The sequence below is a fragment of the Eublepharis macularius genome, chromosome 9 (genome assembly GCF_028583425.1).
Source record: "Eublepharis macularius isolate TG4126 chromosome 9, MPM_Emac_v1.0, whole genome shotgun sequence".
NCBI classification, from domain to species: Eukaryota; Metazoa; Chordata; class Lepidosauria; order Squamata; family Eublepharidae; genus Eublepharis; species Eublepharis macularius.
In genome coordinates, this window is record NC_072798.1 from 43673723 (window position 1) to 43691058 (window position 17336).

The window sequence follows — 17336 nt, forward strand, 5'->3', positions numbered from 1 at the left end:
CCTTCCCTAGCTGTTACTTGCACACAGGCACAATACGAGCACCTATGTGAGTTCCCTCATAGGGCAAATAGCCCTGGAGGAGAGGGCAATTGAGCTCACAAAAAGCCCCTTGGTCTGAGAGTACAATAGGAGAGTTACAAGTATATCCCTAATTTTTATCTGTGAAATATTAGAAAGCATGGACTCACCACAGTTTTCTCCTCTATGATTGTATGTGTGAATGTGCAACTGTATGTGTGCATTCATTCCTCACTTGTTTCAGTGTATCAGTTGTAAATTACAACTGATACATAGCTCCAATGAAAGGAAGGGAAATTATTTCCTGGTGTCATAGGTTTTAGTCAATCAGCACTGTGTCAATCAGCCGGCTTGCTAGTTTTTACCAAACTTCATCCTGGAAATAAAGTGTTCATCTGTGGTAATGCAGTAAGTGTGCTTGCTTAGCAACTACATTCCTGAAATTATGTACATCTGTACACGTCCAAACAGCACATCCAAACAGCACCTACAGCTATATCCAAATGCCATGAAAACCTCAAATACATATGTAATCTTGCCTGCATCTGATCTGCATTGTAAAGCGCATCCATCTGCCTCTCATCTTCCCAGTGTCTGCGCTGCTTTTAACGAATGGATCCAAGCAATGTATCGGTGTAGAATTAGTTTGAATAAAACGATAATTGCTAGATTCGGTAATCTAAGAGGCATAGATTTTTTCATCCATGAGATCAATCAGTTGCACTAAGCTCAGATAACACGGTCAAAAAATGTTTACGGAAATGGAGAACAATTACAAAATGATGGGTGTGTGTGTGTCACAGAACCATTGTGAATCTTTGCAGAACAGTCAGTAACTACTGAATCCAGAGCAAGCCAAGGCATATTTCTATTAAACATGTAGTGCTTAGTACAGCATGTAAAATGTTCTTTCGTTATTAGAAAGCCTATCCTATGGTTGTCTCAATTCATTTATTTCTTTACTGTTTCTTGAACCAACATTTAAAGTTGCCAACAGGTACAGGAAAAAAAATGTACTTCCCTTTAATAGAGATTTAACAGGATGTTATTTACCAGGTGACGTTATATACTGTCATGCCATAAAAAGTTTCAACTGCCCATTTCCATGTTGAGTCTCTATTCGAAGGACAGGATATTTTTCTCCAAACCCAATGGCAACATTGTATTATACTTGTGAATTATTTTCCTAATCAGCTAATTACATATGAAATGAAAATTTCTAGACAGAGTCCCCAAAATGTCTGGTTTAATAATACTCCTGTGTAAGGCCAGGAGTTCAAGTGGCTTTCTGTGATATTCCCATAATAAATCTCCCCCAAGATGCACTCTGAACTAAAGTTGGGATCAGATCTCTTAGAAACATGCTTGCTCCACCTCTGTGGCTGGACATCTTGTCATTGGTGACATGAGGCAATGATGTCACCTGCATCTTGGGGTATTTCTGGAGGATGAGTTGCCTCGTGGAGAGATTCTTCTAATCAAGCAGGTGGGGAAATAACATGGTTTCCGAGAAGAGTTTCTATCACTGTAAGTTTTTTTTTTAAAAAATCTGTACATCTGACAGTCAATGATACTGGGAAGGGAGGGGGGAGAACTAAGGGAGCGAGGGTCAAGCTGTGAAATCAAATGGCTGAAAGCATTTATTGAAACAAAGGAGATTCAGTTAAATTTTCTCTATCATTTTCAGTCAGCAAAATCCAAAGGGGTCTAACAATAGCTGTAAAAAATATATATAACTTTAATGTTGCTGTTTTTAAAGTTTGTGATAACTCTTTATTGGAGCATTGGAGTATATGTAGATGGCTAGTTTAGCTCTAAAAGCACATTTTGTTAATTCTACTAGTCACTTCTTCCTTGGTGGCACTTCAGTCTACTGAGCCAGTTTGGTGTAGTGGTTAAGAGTGCAGGACTGTAATCTGGAGAACTGGGTTTGATTCCCCACTCCTCCACTTGAAGCCAGCTGGGTGACCCTGGGTCAGTTACAACTCTCTCAGATTTCTCTCAGCCCCACCCACCTCTGTGAGGATAATAGTAACATACTTTGAAAACCACTTTGAGTGGGTGTTAAGTCATCCTGAAGGGTAGTATATAAATCTATTATTATTATTATCATCATCATCATCATCACTTGCCTATTGTAGTATTTATACAACTGGATGTCCAGCTGGGCTTACTGGCAATGTTGCTTACTTCTCTGAAGCAGTTAGAATATAATTGAAAAGTTGCTATTTTTAAGGATGCAACAAAATCCCATGTGGGATTAAAACCCTGGGCTATTTAGGAGACACATGGCTGACCAAAGATGCAATCCTGCTTCATTAAAATCAGTGAGAACTTTGCCTTTGACTTTAAGTGGAGGAGGATTTCATCCAAAGATCTGACTGATTTCCTTCCAAACATCTTACCTGACATCACTGCAGGCAGCCTTGGGCATGGGAGGTCAAACATTTCTTAACAGCCTAACTTACTATCTGTGTGGTCTCATTATTTAAACACCAATAGCGGGGATAGAATGTCCAGTGATTCAGATTACAACAGTATTTAGTTTTGTTTAGACTATCTTTTTTAAAAAGTATTTCCTTTTTGATGTGAGATAAAGAATGCTGAAGCCAGAAATATTCATTACGTGGGAAATCAATACCAAGTGGCAGGACAGGATTTATGGCTGAATTAACTGGATTAAGAAGATGCTACTAGGGCACTGCTATAGGGAAATCTTTGTAGTTTCTAGGACTCTCTCACTTTGCACTGGCATATTATGAGGAGCACAAACTATCTCTTTTTCAACAGTATCACTAGTTATAATGGAGGCACATGGCTGACCAAAGATGCAATCCTACTCCATTAAAATCAGTGAGAACTTTGCCTTTGACTTAGCACGTATGAGGCCTGTGTATGATGATGATGATGATTTTTACAGCAACATTTAAAATCACACCAGCACTGAGTGGCTGGTAACACTTATCCTTTCCAGAACCTGGCAAAGTGTTAATATCAGGGCAATATAAAGGATCTCAGTTGTTCATGTGGAGTTTGGTGTCTGGCCCTGCTATAAAGTATATCAGCCTCAACCCCTATTTTGTCTTTCCATAAGGGATCAGAGGCTAAACTAATGAAAGGAATGGATTAAGCACACGAGCCCTCCTTGGTTACAAGAGAAGCGCCAAGGAGGAGGAGAAGATTAACCTGGAAGCCAACTCGGAGGTAGATTGTCATCTGACAGCCATCAAGATAAGAATCTTATGTGCACAGATTGCATTAGGTAAAATTACCCATTGACGCAAGAGAAGTCATTACAAAATGGATTAATTCCTGTACTAAACAGGGATACTGTCACAATCAATTAGAAAGCATTGGATTTGAAGCTGAAGGGAAAGGGAGGGGGAGTAAAGTAGGAAAAGGATGTTCAATTGCACAAGAGTTTTCAAGTCAAAGAGGCACAATTTCCCAGCTGTGGTAGTTTGTTCATACCAGGACTGCTTTCCCACTAACCACAGGCAATATAAGTAGCAGAATTGCTGAGAGGTAAGTTACCGAAGGATTTCATAAAGAAGTCTGAAGAGGCCAGGCTGTCTGTTCTGTCCGAACCAGGGAGTTGTCTTATGCACTTGATACCTTTCAGTGCCAGTGAAGAGTGGAATAGGTGGGATGGTAAAGAAAAATCTGCTGAAATGTGAGTTTATTCTGCTTGATGAGTTCAGTCCTAGAGACCCATTCAATAGCTCTACAGAGTTAGTACAGAATATTATTGAATAGGTTGATACACTTTTGGTTGGAAAGGATGTTTGCTATTGAAAATGGCTTGCTTTAGCATTTAAAGTCCACCTGAACTGTTTTGCTAATTAAAACCATAGCAAGAAGTGGACATTTGTGTACCTTATCTCCTGTCTAGACAAAAATATCTTGACAAGGCAGTACAAAAAGTATAGGAAGAACAAATATGATCATTGTTGTTGTACTCTGCTATATCCCGTTTCCTTTCAAACACTGGGCCAGCTGGGGAACCGTTTTTAAGTTCCACTTGAACTTGAATGTATTTTGGCTGGAACACATGTCAGGTTTACAGAAGCTTTGATCTAAAATGAGAGCAACTTATTGTGAAACCCAGAGGAGGTATCCTTTCTCTTTTCCTAAATGAAGCCAGGGCCATATTGAGGAGGAAGGACAATGCTAAGAAACCAGGGAGGAACTTCCTGGAAATAGAATTGCATCCCAGTCTTTATAGTGTTCGGTAGTTTGGGGATGAATAAAGTAAGATAACGCTTGAGTTAATGTGGCAACTGTATATCTTCTCTCTTTCCAGATTTGTGGGTTTAAATCCCTGGGGCTGAACATCTACTGCTGTTTCATTCATTCAGAGGAATAAATCACAAAGTGTAACAAAAGCAAAATTGCTTGGAGTTACACTGTGGATGTTTGATTAAATATGTAAGTTGTAAGACTGAATATGTAAGTTGGCACTTGGTACTTAGCTGAATGTAATTTTGTAAACCTGGATGTAGTAGTTTATATGCACACAATCAATATACAGAGAATAAAATCTTTGAAGAAAATCCCCCCACCAGTCTATAACTTCTTTAAATAATGCCCTTGGACAAGAATAGCAGATTGTCTTAAGACTCTATAGAAGCCTTTCCATGCTGATGCAAACTAGTACCTCTCTGCTGACCTGTAGACAATCTAACTCTAGAATGGGATTTAGGGAATCAAGAGTTAGATTAAATTCTTAGCTGTGCCTCAAATATCCTCGATGGAATTGTTTCCTCCTTGAACTATCTTGAAAAAAGAAACATTTGTTCCCCAACCTTTCCCTAAAGCCAGTGTTCAAATATAGTAAGTTCATTATAGATTACTGAGAAATGTGGTGATGCTACATGTCACTGTGTGTGATTCTAAATACGGTTTGCAACTTTATTGTTAGAGAAGGCACGAAGACAAATCGTCTATGGATTGTTCTCTGTAAAAAATACCTACGGTCTAACCAGGACCAAATATAATCTTCCAAGGCCTATGCATTTTCCACTACAGCAATACATTGCTTCTCTTGAAAAGTGTGGAAAGTGTGGTTCTTAGTTTAGTAGTTACAGTGACACGGATATAGAATGATACAATTATTAAACACAACTATTCTATCCTGCATTTCAAGAACTATTCTCTACCTTTCCAAATGTTGGAATGAAAGAATTAGCCACCATTTCAGAATTATTTTAGAAGACAAATAGTCTCTCTCTCCCCCATGTTTATTGTCTTAGTCATAAGCCATAACGATTCATACAGTAAAACAATAGAACAAAGACACAGCAATTTATAACAATTAGGTGAAAATAGACAAATAGTCCTGTTTATGTGTTTTTAATGAATTACAGGCATAAAAAAAATCTAACCATTGCATGGAGGGAGGGGAAGAAAGTTTAAATTAAAAGATTATTCTAAGGATACAATGTGATGCTATGATATAAAGACTTCTCAGACTTTCACACCAAGAATTTCCCATGTTTCAGACATGCAATTGGTGTGGGTTTTTTTTTTAATGTTTCCACATGTTGTCATCCTCCATTAATGCACAGACTGTTAACGGCCCATTCCTTCCACAATAACTCTGCTTTACTCCATTGCTGGTGCAGCTGCAGATAAAGTGCAGCAGCAACATGGCTGCCACATGGCAGCCCCACACTTTCCGCAATCCCACAGAAGTGGCCACCTCCCCTCCCCCTGAGTCACCAGGGCTTTAAAAAAAATCAACACTGCACTGTCATTACAGCAATATACCATTGTATCTATACATTACAGAAAATTTATAAATCTATAAATTACAAATTATAAATATAGCAGGTTCAAATTTCCAGTTTACATTTTTAAAACAATTAAGTATCCAGCCCCTTCCCTTGCAACAATATGCCTTTTTCCTTATATTTCCATAAGGGAAGAGGCTAGAGACTTACTTTTAAAATAAAGAAAAGCTGAGAATTCAAAGAACCTGCTACATCTATTGTTACAATGGTATATCAATATAATGATGTTTGAGTGTCAATTAGAAAAATAAAAAGCCCTCTAGTAGGGGGGCTCAAGGAATGGCCATCGTGGGGACAGGGTCAGGAAAAATGGCTGCCGAGTGGGCTAGATAATCCAAATTTCCCCACCCACACAGTAGCCAGCCAAGTTTTACAGCAATCTTTCTCAAAACTTCAGAGTACAACAGATTTGAGAAAGATTGGAGAAATGCTGGGAAACCCCAGAGGTTCACAAATGCACACAATGCTGGGGGGAAACAGGATTTAAACCCACAATATCATTATAACATGATTCGTACATCATAGCAGCACAATTTGCAATTTTTTATACATCTCTTGGTTGGTGGTAGTGGGGATGGTGACCAGAGGGAACCGAGGCAATGAGAGTGCAAGGAAAGGAAGCATGTGGGTGCTCCATTGCTGCTGCAAATGCCTCTTCATTCACAATGGCAATAACACAAAGAATCAGCTCCACAAGAAGAAAAGCAGCTTTCATTTCCAAATTTCCTGGCAAATGGCATAAAAAAATTATAACCTAAGTATAATCTTTTTCCAGATGTACTTAACTGCATGTATTTGTCTTCTAGAGCAAGACTGGTCTGAAAAAGCAGTGCCTCCGAGTAGCTGAAGAATGTCAGAGGACGGTGCCCCTGAGGATAACGCGGATAATGCAGATAACGCAGATAACACCCTCGATGCCCCTGAGGATAACACAGATAACACCCTCAGTGCTCCAGTTGCACCAACCATGCAAACTGGACCTACAACACCACGCAGGGGGCCCCCAAAGTTCAAGCAAAGGCAAACACGACAGTTCAAGAGCAAGCCCCCTAAGAAAGGAGTAAAAGGGTAAGGAGCATCCTTCAGAAGTTAAATGATCAATTAGTTCACTAATACATTACAAAACTCTGCGATACCAGACTATGAACAGAGGGCAAGTTGTGTTTCAAGCCACACATGCTCAAAACTAGCTCCAAGGGATGGTGTATTTCTTCACACAACCTATATAAAAATATGTTAAACACAGCCAGTGCCTTTGTAAGAACCTTCTTTGCTAGAAAATATAAGGCAGGTGAAGAATAAGGAAAGGCCCTATATAAGAAATATGTTCTTGTTTATGGGTTACAGGAATTTATTGATGGGTCACCAAGTGATGTCAGTGAGAAAATGAGCTAAGCTACAAGAAACAAATTACATGAGGATGCTCACATGAAGGGAGTTGCAAGGGAAGCTGAGTTTTAAAAGAAATCGGAAGGCTTTGTCAATTTCCTCTCTCTACAGAACCAGCAAAGATTGCTCCTAGGACTGTTTGCTAATTTCCTCTTTGCCTCCGGAAGGCGCTATCAGTTTCACCTCCCCTTCTAGGAGGCAAAGTGGAAATAAACTCTCTGAGGGGCATTTTTGCTGGATCTGTGTAGAGAGGAAATTGACAGAGCCTTCCAATCTCTTTTAAAACTCAGCTTCCCGGCTAACATAGCGACTCCCCTCATGTAAGCATCCTTGCGTAATTCATTTTTTGTAGTTTAGCTCAATGAGAACAATGAGTAGAGCTAGGATGACATGGATGTTAAGGGTCAGATGACTTTAGGTTTTCTCTTGTTATGGACTTTTGGAATCCAGTATACCTTATCCATTTTAAGGGTCTGTATACCCACTTCCCATTTATTCCCTGGCAACTAATGATATAATAAGTTACTTATTCTTAGGTTTCACATGAGATGGCATTATAATATTGGGTGACTTTCCTCAAGTTGATTCAAATTTGATGACTTCCTGATGACCAGACACTCTGTGGCAGTATTATGGAGCAATGATCCAACCATGTCATTAGCCATATTACTTAGGGCATCATTACATTTTTTTGTTTTAAGTTTCTGTCCTCACATCCAAGAACACCACTAAAATAGCATTTCAGGGCTGATTACTGCCAGCTGTACTTCATTATTCACTGAAAACACCTCAACAGGAAGCTGCAAAACACCTGTGAAAAAACACTCGAATGCTGTTGAATTAGTTTAGTTGGGAAAACTCCTTCCCGCTTTTGTTTCTCCTGAAGAAAGGACTCTTCTTCTCTGACCAGTCTTCTCAACTGTACCTGTTTCAAAATAAAACAGGACCAAGCCAAGTACAGAAACTTGCTAAGGGGAAGACAGTTGTACCATCAAGAAATATTTAGTTTTAGATAAGTGCTTGGGAGAGGTATTCTCTTGGATGCACTCATCTTAAATTAGAAAAAAATACTTATATTTAAGTAACCTTTTCTTTCTTAATTGCACCTCATCTCTCCTCTCTTGCTTTTCCCACAGCTTTGGAGATGATATCCCAGGAATGGAGGGACTTGGAACAGGTAAACCTTATAGGATATTGCTTTTAGGCATTCCTTTAAAGAGAATAAAACTGTTGATTTGTTGTGCAGCAAATTGGTGATCCAGTAAAAAAAAGATTCCATTCCCCCCACCCCCGTAATCCATTTCTGAACTATCCTGCTAGTCTAGCATTTTGTTCCCATCAATAGCTTGTCACATGCTCTGGTAATCCAAGGCATGTTCCTCTGAACACAAACGTGTTCCTTAGCGAATAGCTCCATTCACAAGGATTTGTGTAAACCATTCCACCTGTGCTCTTTGCCATTGCAACATCTTATGGCCAATTCATTTCATAAAATAATTTGTTGTGTGCAGAAAATGTCCTACATTATAGGACTTGTTTGCGTATATAGTTCATAAGAAAAATATATATGATTACTGTGGTCTGTACCTTGTGGTTATTTCATGCAAAAAGGTCAGTCCAAAACAGATTAACTTCAACAGATCTAGTGGAAGCAAAATCTCAGTTCAAAGTCCAGTAAGTTTGTCAAGTTGACTGTAGCAGGTAACAGATACCATATGAAGCCTAGTTTGATCATTATAGGATGTCCACAGACAGGGATTTAAGAGAGTTCAAAAGTGTCTTTGCAGTTTTGAATTATGCTATTCCCTCTTCTGGTCTGAGAACTCATATCATAAAATGGAATCAGCACAAGCTATAAATGGTGCTATCTACTTCTGAAGTTTTACATTTTACACTGAGAGGTTTTTCCTCTGCACATTACATGTACCCTCTTTCATGTGGGTGTACTGTTCTTCTAGGAGAACAGTTATTGCCTATTTCTTTCTGCATGGAGGAACCTCCTTCAAATAAAATTACTTATTAAACAAACTTGTCCGCCTGGATATGTGTTGGTAATGGTAATACATCCCCCCCCCTTCTCTCTTGTAGATATTACAGTGATCTGCCCCTGGGAAGCTTTCAGCCATCTGGAGCTTCATGAGTTGGCACAGTTTGGAATCATCTAATCCACTAGAGTTCTTGTTTCTCCTGGAGCTCAGAACAGCGTTTATCACCTGGGCCACATTTTTACCTCTCCGTTCAAATTTTGACATTGTACAGAACAGATGGCTTTATGGGTATGAGCCAATTTTTCCTCAGGTTAACTTTGCAACAAATTAGGTAAGGATGCTAAAGATCTAAGTTCCAACCTGGTTCAACATCTTGAAAGCTTTCAAACATTTCCCTGTAAAATACTCTGGGTTTTTTTCCTCCTTAAAATTCTCCATGTATGCAGTCTCCTATTGTGGTACAGTATTCCTTTATTCATAAAACCTCCATAGGTACAGCTCTAATTACCTATTGTGCCAGGAAGACTCAGAAGCCAGCTAAGTTCAAAGGGAAGTAATAGAAAGCAAAAGTCTGAGAACACTGAACAGTCATATTCTTAGCTACAGGTTCATCAGTGTAGCTATTATGCCCTGTTGCTCAAATACAACTCATATATGAAAGCATTACATTTTAATTGATCTCTTACATCTTTTTATTAAAGCTTCATTCAGGAGAGAAGAAACTACTTGCAAGGAACTAATTTATGGAGGTGGGAGGAGTTAAGAGGACATTTCATATATGAACAAAGAACACTCTTATTGTTTCATCTGAATCAATAATTGAAAATGTTCTCTTAAGTAAACTTCCAGTTTATAACTAAGCTCTATCTAGCTCAAGGTTTACACTTGATCAAATCACTGGATTTACTTGGCAGATGTTGGTTAATAAAATGTGGAAGCATTTTAGTCAGTGAATCAGCAGTAGCCTACTCTGAAATATTATTCAAGAACACAATTTCTCTCTATTTTCAGTGACTGTAGAATATAACGAATTTTCCTGCAAAATCAATCCATTAAGGTCTATTTATCATTTTCACAACAAATCATATATAATACAAATGACATCATCATATTGGAAAACAGCTGTAGTGTCTATTTTAACCACTCCTACACAGCAGAAGCCAATTCCATGATGCTCATATAATAAGCTACAAAAGTGCAGATCAGGACTTTTCCCCGTCACTCATGCATACCCAAGGAACTTACCATGAGGAAAGCGCTGATTATTGCAGCACATGGGAAAATCCAGTAGATTGCATTCAACTAAGAATATAGTTTGTAGGCTGATTTATTTTGTTGCTTTCTCCTACCCCTCCACCCCAATCCCACCACACAATTGGTATTTGACAATCTGATTTTGGGGGGCCTGTTAGTTCAGCCCACTTGGAATGGATCTGTAAAAGTCTGGAATGAATCCTGACCTCTTAATCCAGGAAGAATATTGAGAAGGATCATGTGGAGGATCTATAATATGACATTCAGAACGGAGGATGTTATTTTATAAACATGATTCCTCTGAGATGAAACCATCATACCTTGTTACTGGAAAAGTTATTTTCCCCTTATGCTGCTATACTTAGTTAAATGTAGTGATGTACGTGAGCCTGCATTTTTACTTGAAAGCATAACCTTGCATACAATAATGTTGCCTAAATACAGCATGCTCATCAGCACTCATAGCATGATATCTAAGCCAGGATCCAAAGATAAAACATAAAAGTCTCACCTCTTCAGTTTAAGAGAAGACTCCTTGATAACAGCTCTGCTTCTAGATTTCTGTAAGCAAGATGCTAAGTAGACAAATAGGAAAAATATTACATAGTTCTTCAGTATTGGAAAGAGGAAAAATTGTTTCACAGTCATTAATCCTAATAAAGTATGCAGCAACAGTTTTCATGCAATTTTGCTCCTCATTTACTTCATTTGACTATTTACAACTGCCTCTCTGATTCTGTATCTCAGATTTTGACTGTAATGTAATTTAATTTTTAGGAGTGACTTATGTTTCTCTATCTTCAATTGCATTTTTCTTGTTTGTTCCCCATCTTTTGGAAATGCACCCATTTTGTTTATGCTCTCTCTGAAACTCTTGGTTTTATATGCCATATATTTCTCTGATTTTGATTCTATTTTTTTATTTGTACTACATCCTCAAGCACGTTACTTGGAAGTAAATCCCATTTATGAAATAGTTTTCCTTTTCTTCCACATATGTGTTCATAAGATCACAGCTTTGGTGATATTATTCTGCAGAAAACTGCCTCTTGATCCTTGTTCTCAATCATTCACAGCAGAGCTGAATGCTGCTTAATAGCTTCCCCTGCACATAGTGCTTAATAGCACCGCAAAAAATATGATTTCACAGTAACAATTAATCTATCTTTTTCCCTTTATAGAAAATACGTATCCAGATTTTATAGTGAGGACTGTACTTACTTGACCCAGGGCTAGAAATAGAATATTCTGTCCCTATTTAATAGACATTGGGTAGCTAGCCTTGCTGTACGGGGAACTGCTGCTGATTGCTTTTAAAAATAATTGGAGTGGGGTACACCCCTGCACCAAAGAGAGACAGATGCATAGCCTTCAGTGAAGTAACTGAGATACATTCTTAAAAGCAACAGATTTATGAAATGGCTGTTGTGGAATCAGGCAATCTTGCTAGATTTCTGTGTTTGCCTTTTTAAGGCTAAGGCTGCAATCCTATGCACATTTACCTCAAAATAAGTTCCTCAATACAATGGTATTTACTTCTAAGAAACCACCTAAGGTTCAGGAAGCACACACACATTTTTGTGCTGAAGTCAAACAGCAGAGAAAGACATTCTATACTACTAAAAATGAATAAAAACTTGGATGAGACAAGAACTGTCCAATAGGATTCCATAGAACTTTTATAACCATATTAGACACAGCAACTGAAAAACTCTCTTGTAAAAGAACTACATTTTACCAGTGAGAAAATATAAGTGGTAACAAATACAACATTGCCATGCTAAAGCTAGCTCAAAATGAAATTATCTTTGGCAAAGGTCCTTAAGGATGGAACTGTGTGTTTCTCAACCCACAAACACAACGTCAGAAAAGGCATTTGTCCTGTTGGGCTTATTTCTCATCTTGAAGAGGGTTTTGGGAGGGTGTGTGTGTGTAAACACAGCAGGGAAGAATTAGTATGTGGAGCAATTAAGCAACCTCTCATCAATGATACTCCCCGGTAAATGTCTCTCCCAATTCTTCCTTAGTGCTATAATGCAAGCATGTGCTCGGGATCTTCATGTTACTTTGTAGCATGTTGTATGGCCCCTAATTTTCTGGATGAGATAATGCCTCATAGAAAAACTGAAATACTTACCTGAATATCAGATTGAATTTGGCACATCTCCTGCAATATCGTCAAAAGTCTGTCTTTCATAGGGCCTCACCTCCAACTAATTCTTCCTCGTTGAAGCATTATTTCAATGACCAGTGGAGAGGAGATTGGTAGGTCCGTCTTTGTAGAATATTTTTACAGTTAAAAGTATTTTTAATGATCATTGTCATATGATCTGTGTTATACTACAGTAAGATCCATGCCTCTACAGCTCTAAGTGAAATTAATATCATGCAACAAATCAAGAACTATTTCAAAAACATGTCAAATTGTCATAATACCTTCCACTACATGTATGTCTTCATTCTTTTACTATAAAATATAAAAAGAAAATAAAAATGTTTAACATTCTGGATATTGCTTAACATTTTTTTCTTCTTCTTCTTAAAGCCAACATTTTCCCACTAAGTACCTGATACCCAATGCTAAACTTTCGTTTGGGCTGGTTTTAGGAAGTTGAGTTTAGACCTATTATGTGTTGTAGTTTCAAAATTTCTCTCACACCTAACATCTGACCTTTCTCCATCCTATATAATGGGGATTAAACAGGGAGAGGGCCAAATGAACAAAAGAAATTGTAGCTACTTCATCTCTTGATTTAGCTATGACGATAATCTTCTGGCATTTATATAAACTATTCTGATCAGAAACTGGTGTCAGAGACCCACATTTAGTCACAATTACAAAAATCCAGTCATATGTACTTGACAATGTCACACATTTAATGTTAAAATGTGAAATTAAATTATATAGTTTATAGTATATGAACTATATCATGGCTAACCTTTAATACATGGAGAGCCAGTTTGGTGTAGTGGTTAAGGGTAATGGAACTCTAATCTGGAGAGCTGGGTGTGATTCCCCACTCCTCCACTTGAAGCCAGCTAGATGACCTTCAGTCAGTCACAGCTCTCTGGAGCTCTCTCAGCCCCACCCACCTCACAGGGTGATTGTTATGAGGATAATATTTTGTAAACTTCTCTGAGTGGGTGTTAAGTTGTACTGAAGGGTGGTATATAAATAAAATAGTAGTAGTAGTAGTACAAAAGCTATAACTATACTAGGGTTGCCAACCTCCATGTGATGGCTGGAGTTCTCTCAGAATTGTAACTGATTTCCAAATTACAGAGATCAGTTCCCCAGGAGAAAAATTGCTCCTTTGGAGGGTGGAATCTATGGCATTGTACCAAGCTGAGGTCCCTCTCCTCCTAAACTGTGTCTTCCCCAGGCTCCACCCTGAAAAACTCCAGGAATTCACAGAATCACAGAGCTGGAAGGGGCCATACAGATCTTCAAATCCAACCCCCTGCCCAATGCAGGATGAGCCTAAAGCATCTCTGACAAATATTCATCCAGCCTCTTCTTGAAAACTGCCAGTGAAGGGGAGCTCACCAACTCCCTAGGCAGCTGATTCCACCTTTGAACTACTTTGACCGTGAAATTTTTTTCCCTAATATCCAGCTGGTACCTTTCTGCATGTAACTTAAGCCCGTTGCTTCGGGTCCTACCCTCTGCTACCAACTGGAACAGCTCCTTGCCCTCCTCCAAATGACAGCCTTTCAAATATTTAAAGAGAGCAATCATGTCCCCCCTCAATCTCCTCTTCTCCAAACTAAACATTCCCAAGGCCCTCAGCCTTTCCTCGTCGGGCTCAGTCTCCAGACCCGATCATCCTTGTCACTCTCTTCTGCACCCTCTCGATTTTGTCCACATCCTTTTTGTAGTGAGGCCTCCAGAACTGCACACAGTACTCCAGGTGTGGCTTGACCAAGGCAGTATAGAGAGGAATTATGACCTCCTGTGATATTGATGCAATGGCCCTTTTGATACAACCCAAAACTGAGATTGCCTTTTTTGCCACCTCATCACACTGCTCGTATTTAGTTTACAGTCCACTCTTACCCCAAGATCTCTTTCACATATGCTACTAACCAGAGGTGTATCCCCCATCCTGTATTTGTGCTTCACATTTTTGTGGCCCAGATGTAATACTGTGCACTTTATCTATGTTGAATTGCATCCTGTTCATGACCGCCCACTTCTCCAAAGTATTCAGGCCTTGTTGAATTTTAACTCTATCTTCTTGGGTGTTTGCCACTCCTCCCAATTTGGTATCATCAGCAAATTTAATGAGTAGCCCATTTACCCCTTCATCCAGATCATTGATAAAAATATTGAAAAGTACTGGGCCCAAAACCAAGCCCTGTGGCACCCCACTGAACACTTCCCTCCAATCTGATGAAACGCCATTGACCACCACTCTTTGAGTGAGGTCCTCTAACCAGTTCCCTACCCACTGAACTGTCCTATAGTCCAGTCCACAGTCTTCCAGTTTACCCATTAGAATGTCATGGGGAGCCTTATCAAAAGCTTTTATTTACAAATTTCATAATCTGGAACTGACAACCTTACAGAGTTGGTATCTGGGAGCTATAAGGTCCCCTTTGTTCTTTTTTTCTATAACTCAAAATCTCCTGGAGATATGAATAAAAATACAGAACAGTTAAGACTTCCTCATCAAATCTTCTGCATCAATTCAATATAGATTTTTCCTGCTTTTAAATGTGAGTTTTTACCATGTTGGAGTCATTTAGACAGATCAATGTCTTTGACATGCACTACTCCACTTTCTCCAAGAGACTGTAATTGTGGTCCAAGTGATCCTGATGCATTTCAATAAAGTCTTTAAATTAAAAGGCAGACTCACAAAAGGAAGAGGCTGACACACTGCAGAATAATAGTTTATTGTAGAAAAAAGCATGGAATACAAAGGGCTACAGATGTGAATTTTTAAAATAAATGTTTTATACCCCTTTGGAGTCAGTTATGGCATTAAACACACAGGAGGATCAAAGATAAAATTTCAAGGAAAAATTTCTAGATTGTACCCTGGCAAAACTCTGCATGCCACTTTTTTTGGCAAGGCTCAAGAACCTTCAACAGTTGGCTACCCAATATTTACAAATTAAGCCTAGTTTTCTACTACATCATTATGAACAAGAACATTTAGTGAGAGATTTTATTCCAAGCATATATAAAATAAAAAGCAACTAATCATTTATTTATTTTGACTACAGAAACCATAATTCTAGACACAGTAGACTAAATCCAACATAGTTTTAATTTACAGAATTAGTGTAAAAGATTTATCTCAAAGTGCGGCAATGTTTATAAATATGTAGTTTTTTGTAAAAAGTACACTACGATTAAAGTTCCTTAGTAAAATATTGGGAATTGATACACTTCAATAAAGAGTTTGTTATATGAAAGGGAGCAAGTCTAGCACTAATACAGTCTTTCTCATTTTAGTTATTTAACAGACCAATCAAAAGGTGCTTTCACATTACTGTTTTCCTGTTGTATTAACACCATTCACTCATGGTACAAGTAGATGAGACATTGGAGAGGCACACTTGGATCTCTGGACATCACTTATGTTATTTAAAGGGTTAACCTTTTCTCCTGTGACATTTTTAGAAATCATTCCCTCCCTAGCAGTTGATAGCCTTGGTTACATCAGAAAGGTATGTATGAATTTTTTTGAAGAAAGGGTGCAAGGGGAGAGAGTTAAGTCCCTCCAACTCCAGCATAATGTGCCTGATACAATTATTTCAGCAATTTCTTTTTTTATCTACCACCACCATATGGCTTCATTAGGTTATACTGGAGTTAACTATAAAGCAAGGGTCCCCATTCTCTTTATTGGTTGACTCCTGAGCTTGTTTCACTTTATGCTGTTCCTGGATACAGTACTTCTTTGTGCTGCACAGAACTGCAGGATGTTATATTGTAGCTGTACTGGTCTAAGGACAACAATTTAAACATATAGGATTTCTCCTCAATAGTTTCATTAAGCAATGAGTCAAAAAAAGAGAAGCAGATACAGTCCTCATAGGTAGTATCCATAAACCCAAAATCACTGTTGCCAAAACCCCTCTCATATCCACACATGCAGTGCCAACATATGTCCACATATGGAAGCTATAAATAGTAAATAATTTTTTAAATGACAAAATAATAGACTTTAAAACTAGTTCATATTCAGTATCTACAAACACCTGATTCTGAAACACTTAATGAGAGTTGGGTGGCCAAGATGAATATTCATCAATCAATACAACATCTACGCTAATGCTAGTGAATAACAGATTGTATATCCATTATAAGCAATGTGCAAGAGCATCAAAGAGATAATGTTGCAATACCAGGTTCCCTGGAGTATATTATTTCATTACCATAACTGTATCACTATGGGTACAAGTACTACAATAAATGATTTATGCAGCACCTCCCCTGCCCCCAGCTATCCTTTGTACATTACCAATCAGTGGAAACCTGGGTGAGTAATTGAAAATGGTGCAGTCTAAACGCCTTTTGAGATACATCTATGATAAGAGAGTGACACCTGAAATTTTGTGTGCCTACAAGTGTCAACCAAGTGAACAGTTACACAAGAGCTTACAGGAGTGACTCAGAATCCTTGGATAATCATGGGACAACATTTTACACTTATACAATGATCAAAGTAGGCTTAGTGTTTTACTATTAGTATGATATAATCATTGCTGACATAAATGCTGCATAATAATTAAAAGCAGTTTAATAAATGGAATCGTAGGCAATTTTTCCAGGCTCACAAAACTGTCTATGAGTGCATAAAGTAAGCTTCATCTCATGAACCCTAAAAATGACTACTGTGTATTACCATCCCCCACATGTCACACATGGGAAGGAATGTGG

General features: G+C 38.3%; 1 protein-coding gene across 1 annotated transcript; it reads left to right on the plus strand.

Annotated features, from left to right (window-relative positions):
• The first annotated feature begins 6660 nt into the window (after positions 1 to 6660).
• Positions 6661 to 9940, plus strand: PDE6H (phosphodiesterase 6H). Its single transcript, XM_054987750.1, has 3 exons — positions 6661 to 6878; positions 8336 to 8376; positions 9288 to 9940. The coding sequence occupies exons 1-3, from the start codon at positions 6661 to 6663 to the stop codon at positions 9362 to 9364; spliced, it is 336 nt and encodes a 111-aa protein (XP_054843725.1). The 3' UTR covers positions 9365 to 9940.
• The last annotated feature ends 7396 nt before the right edge of the window (positions 9941 to 17336 follow it).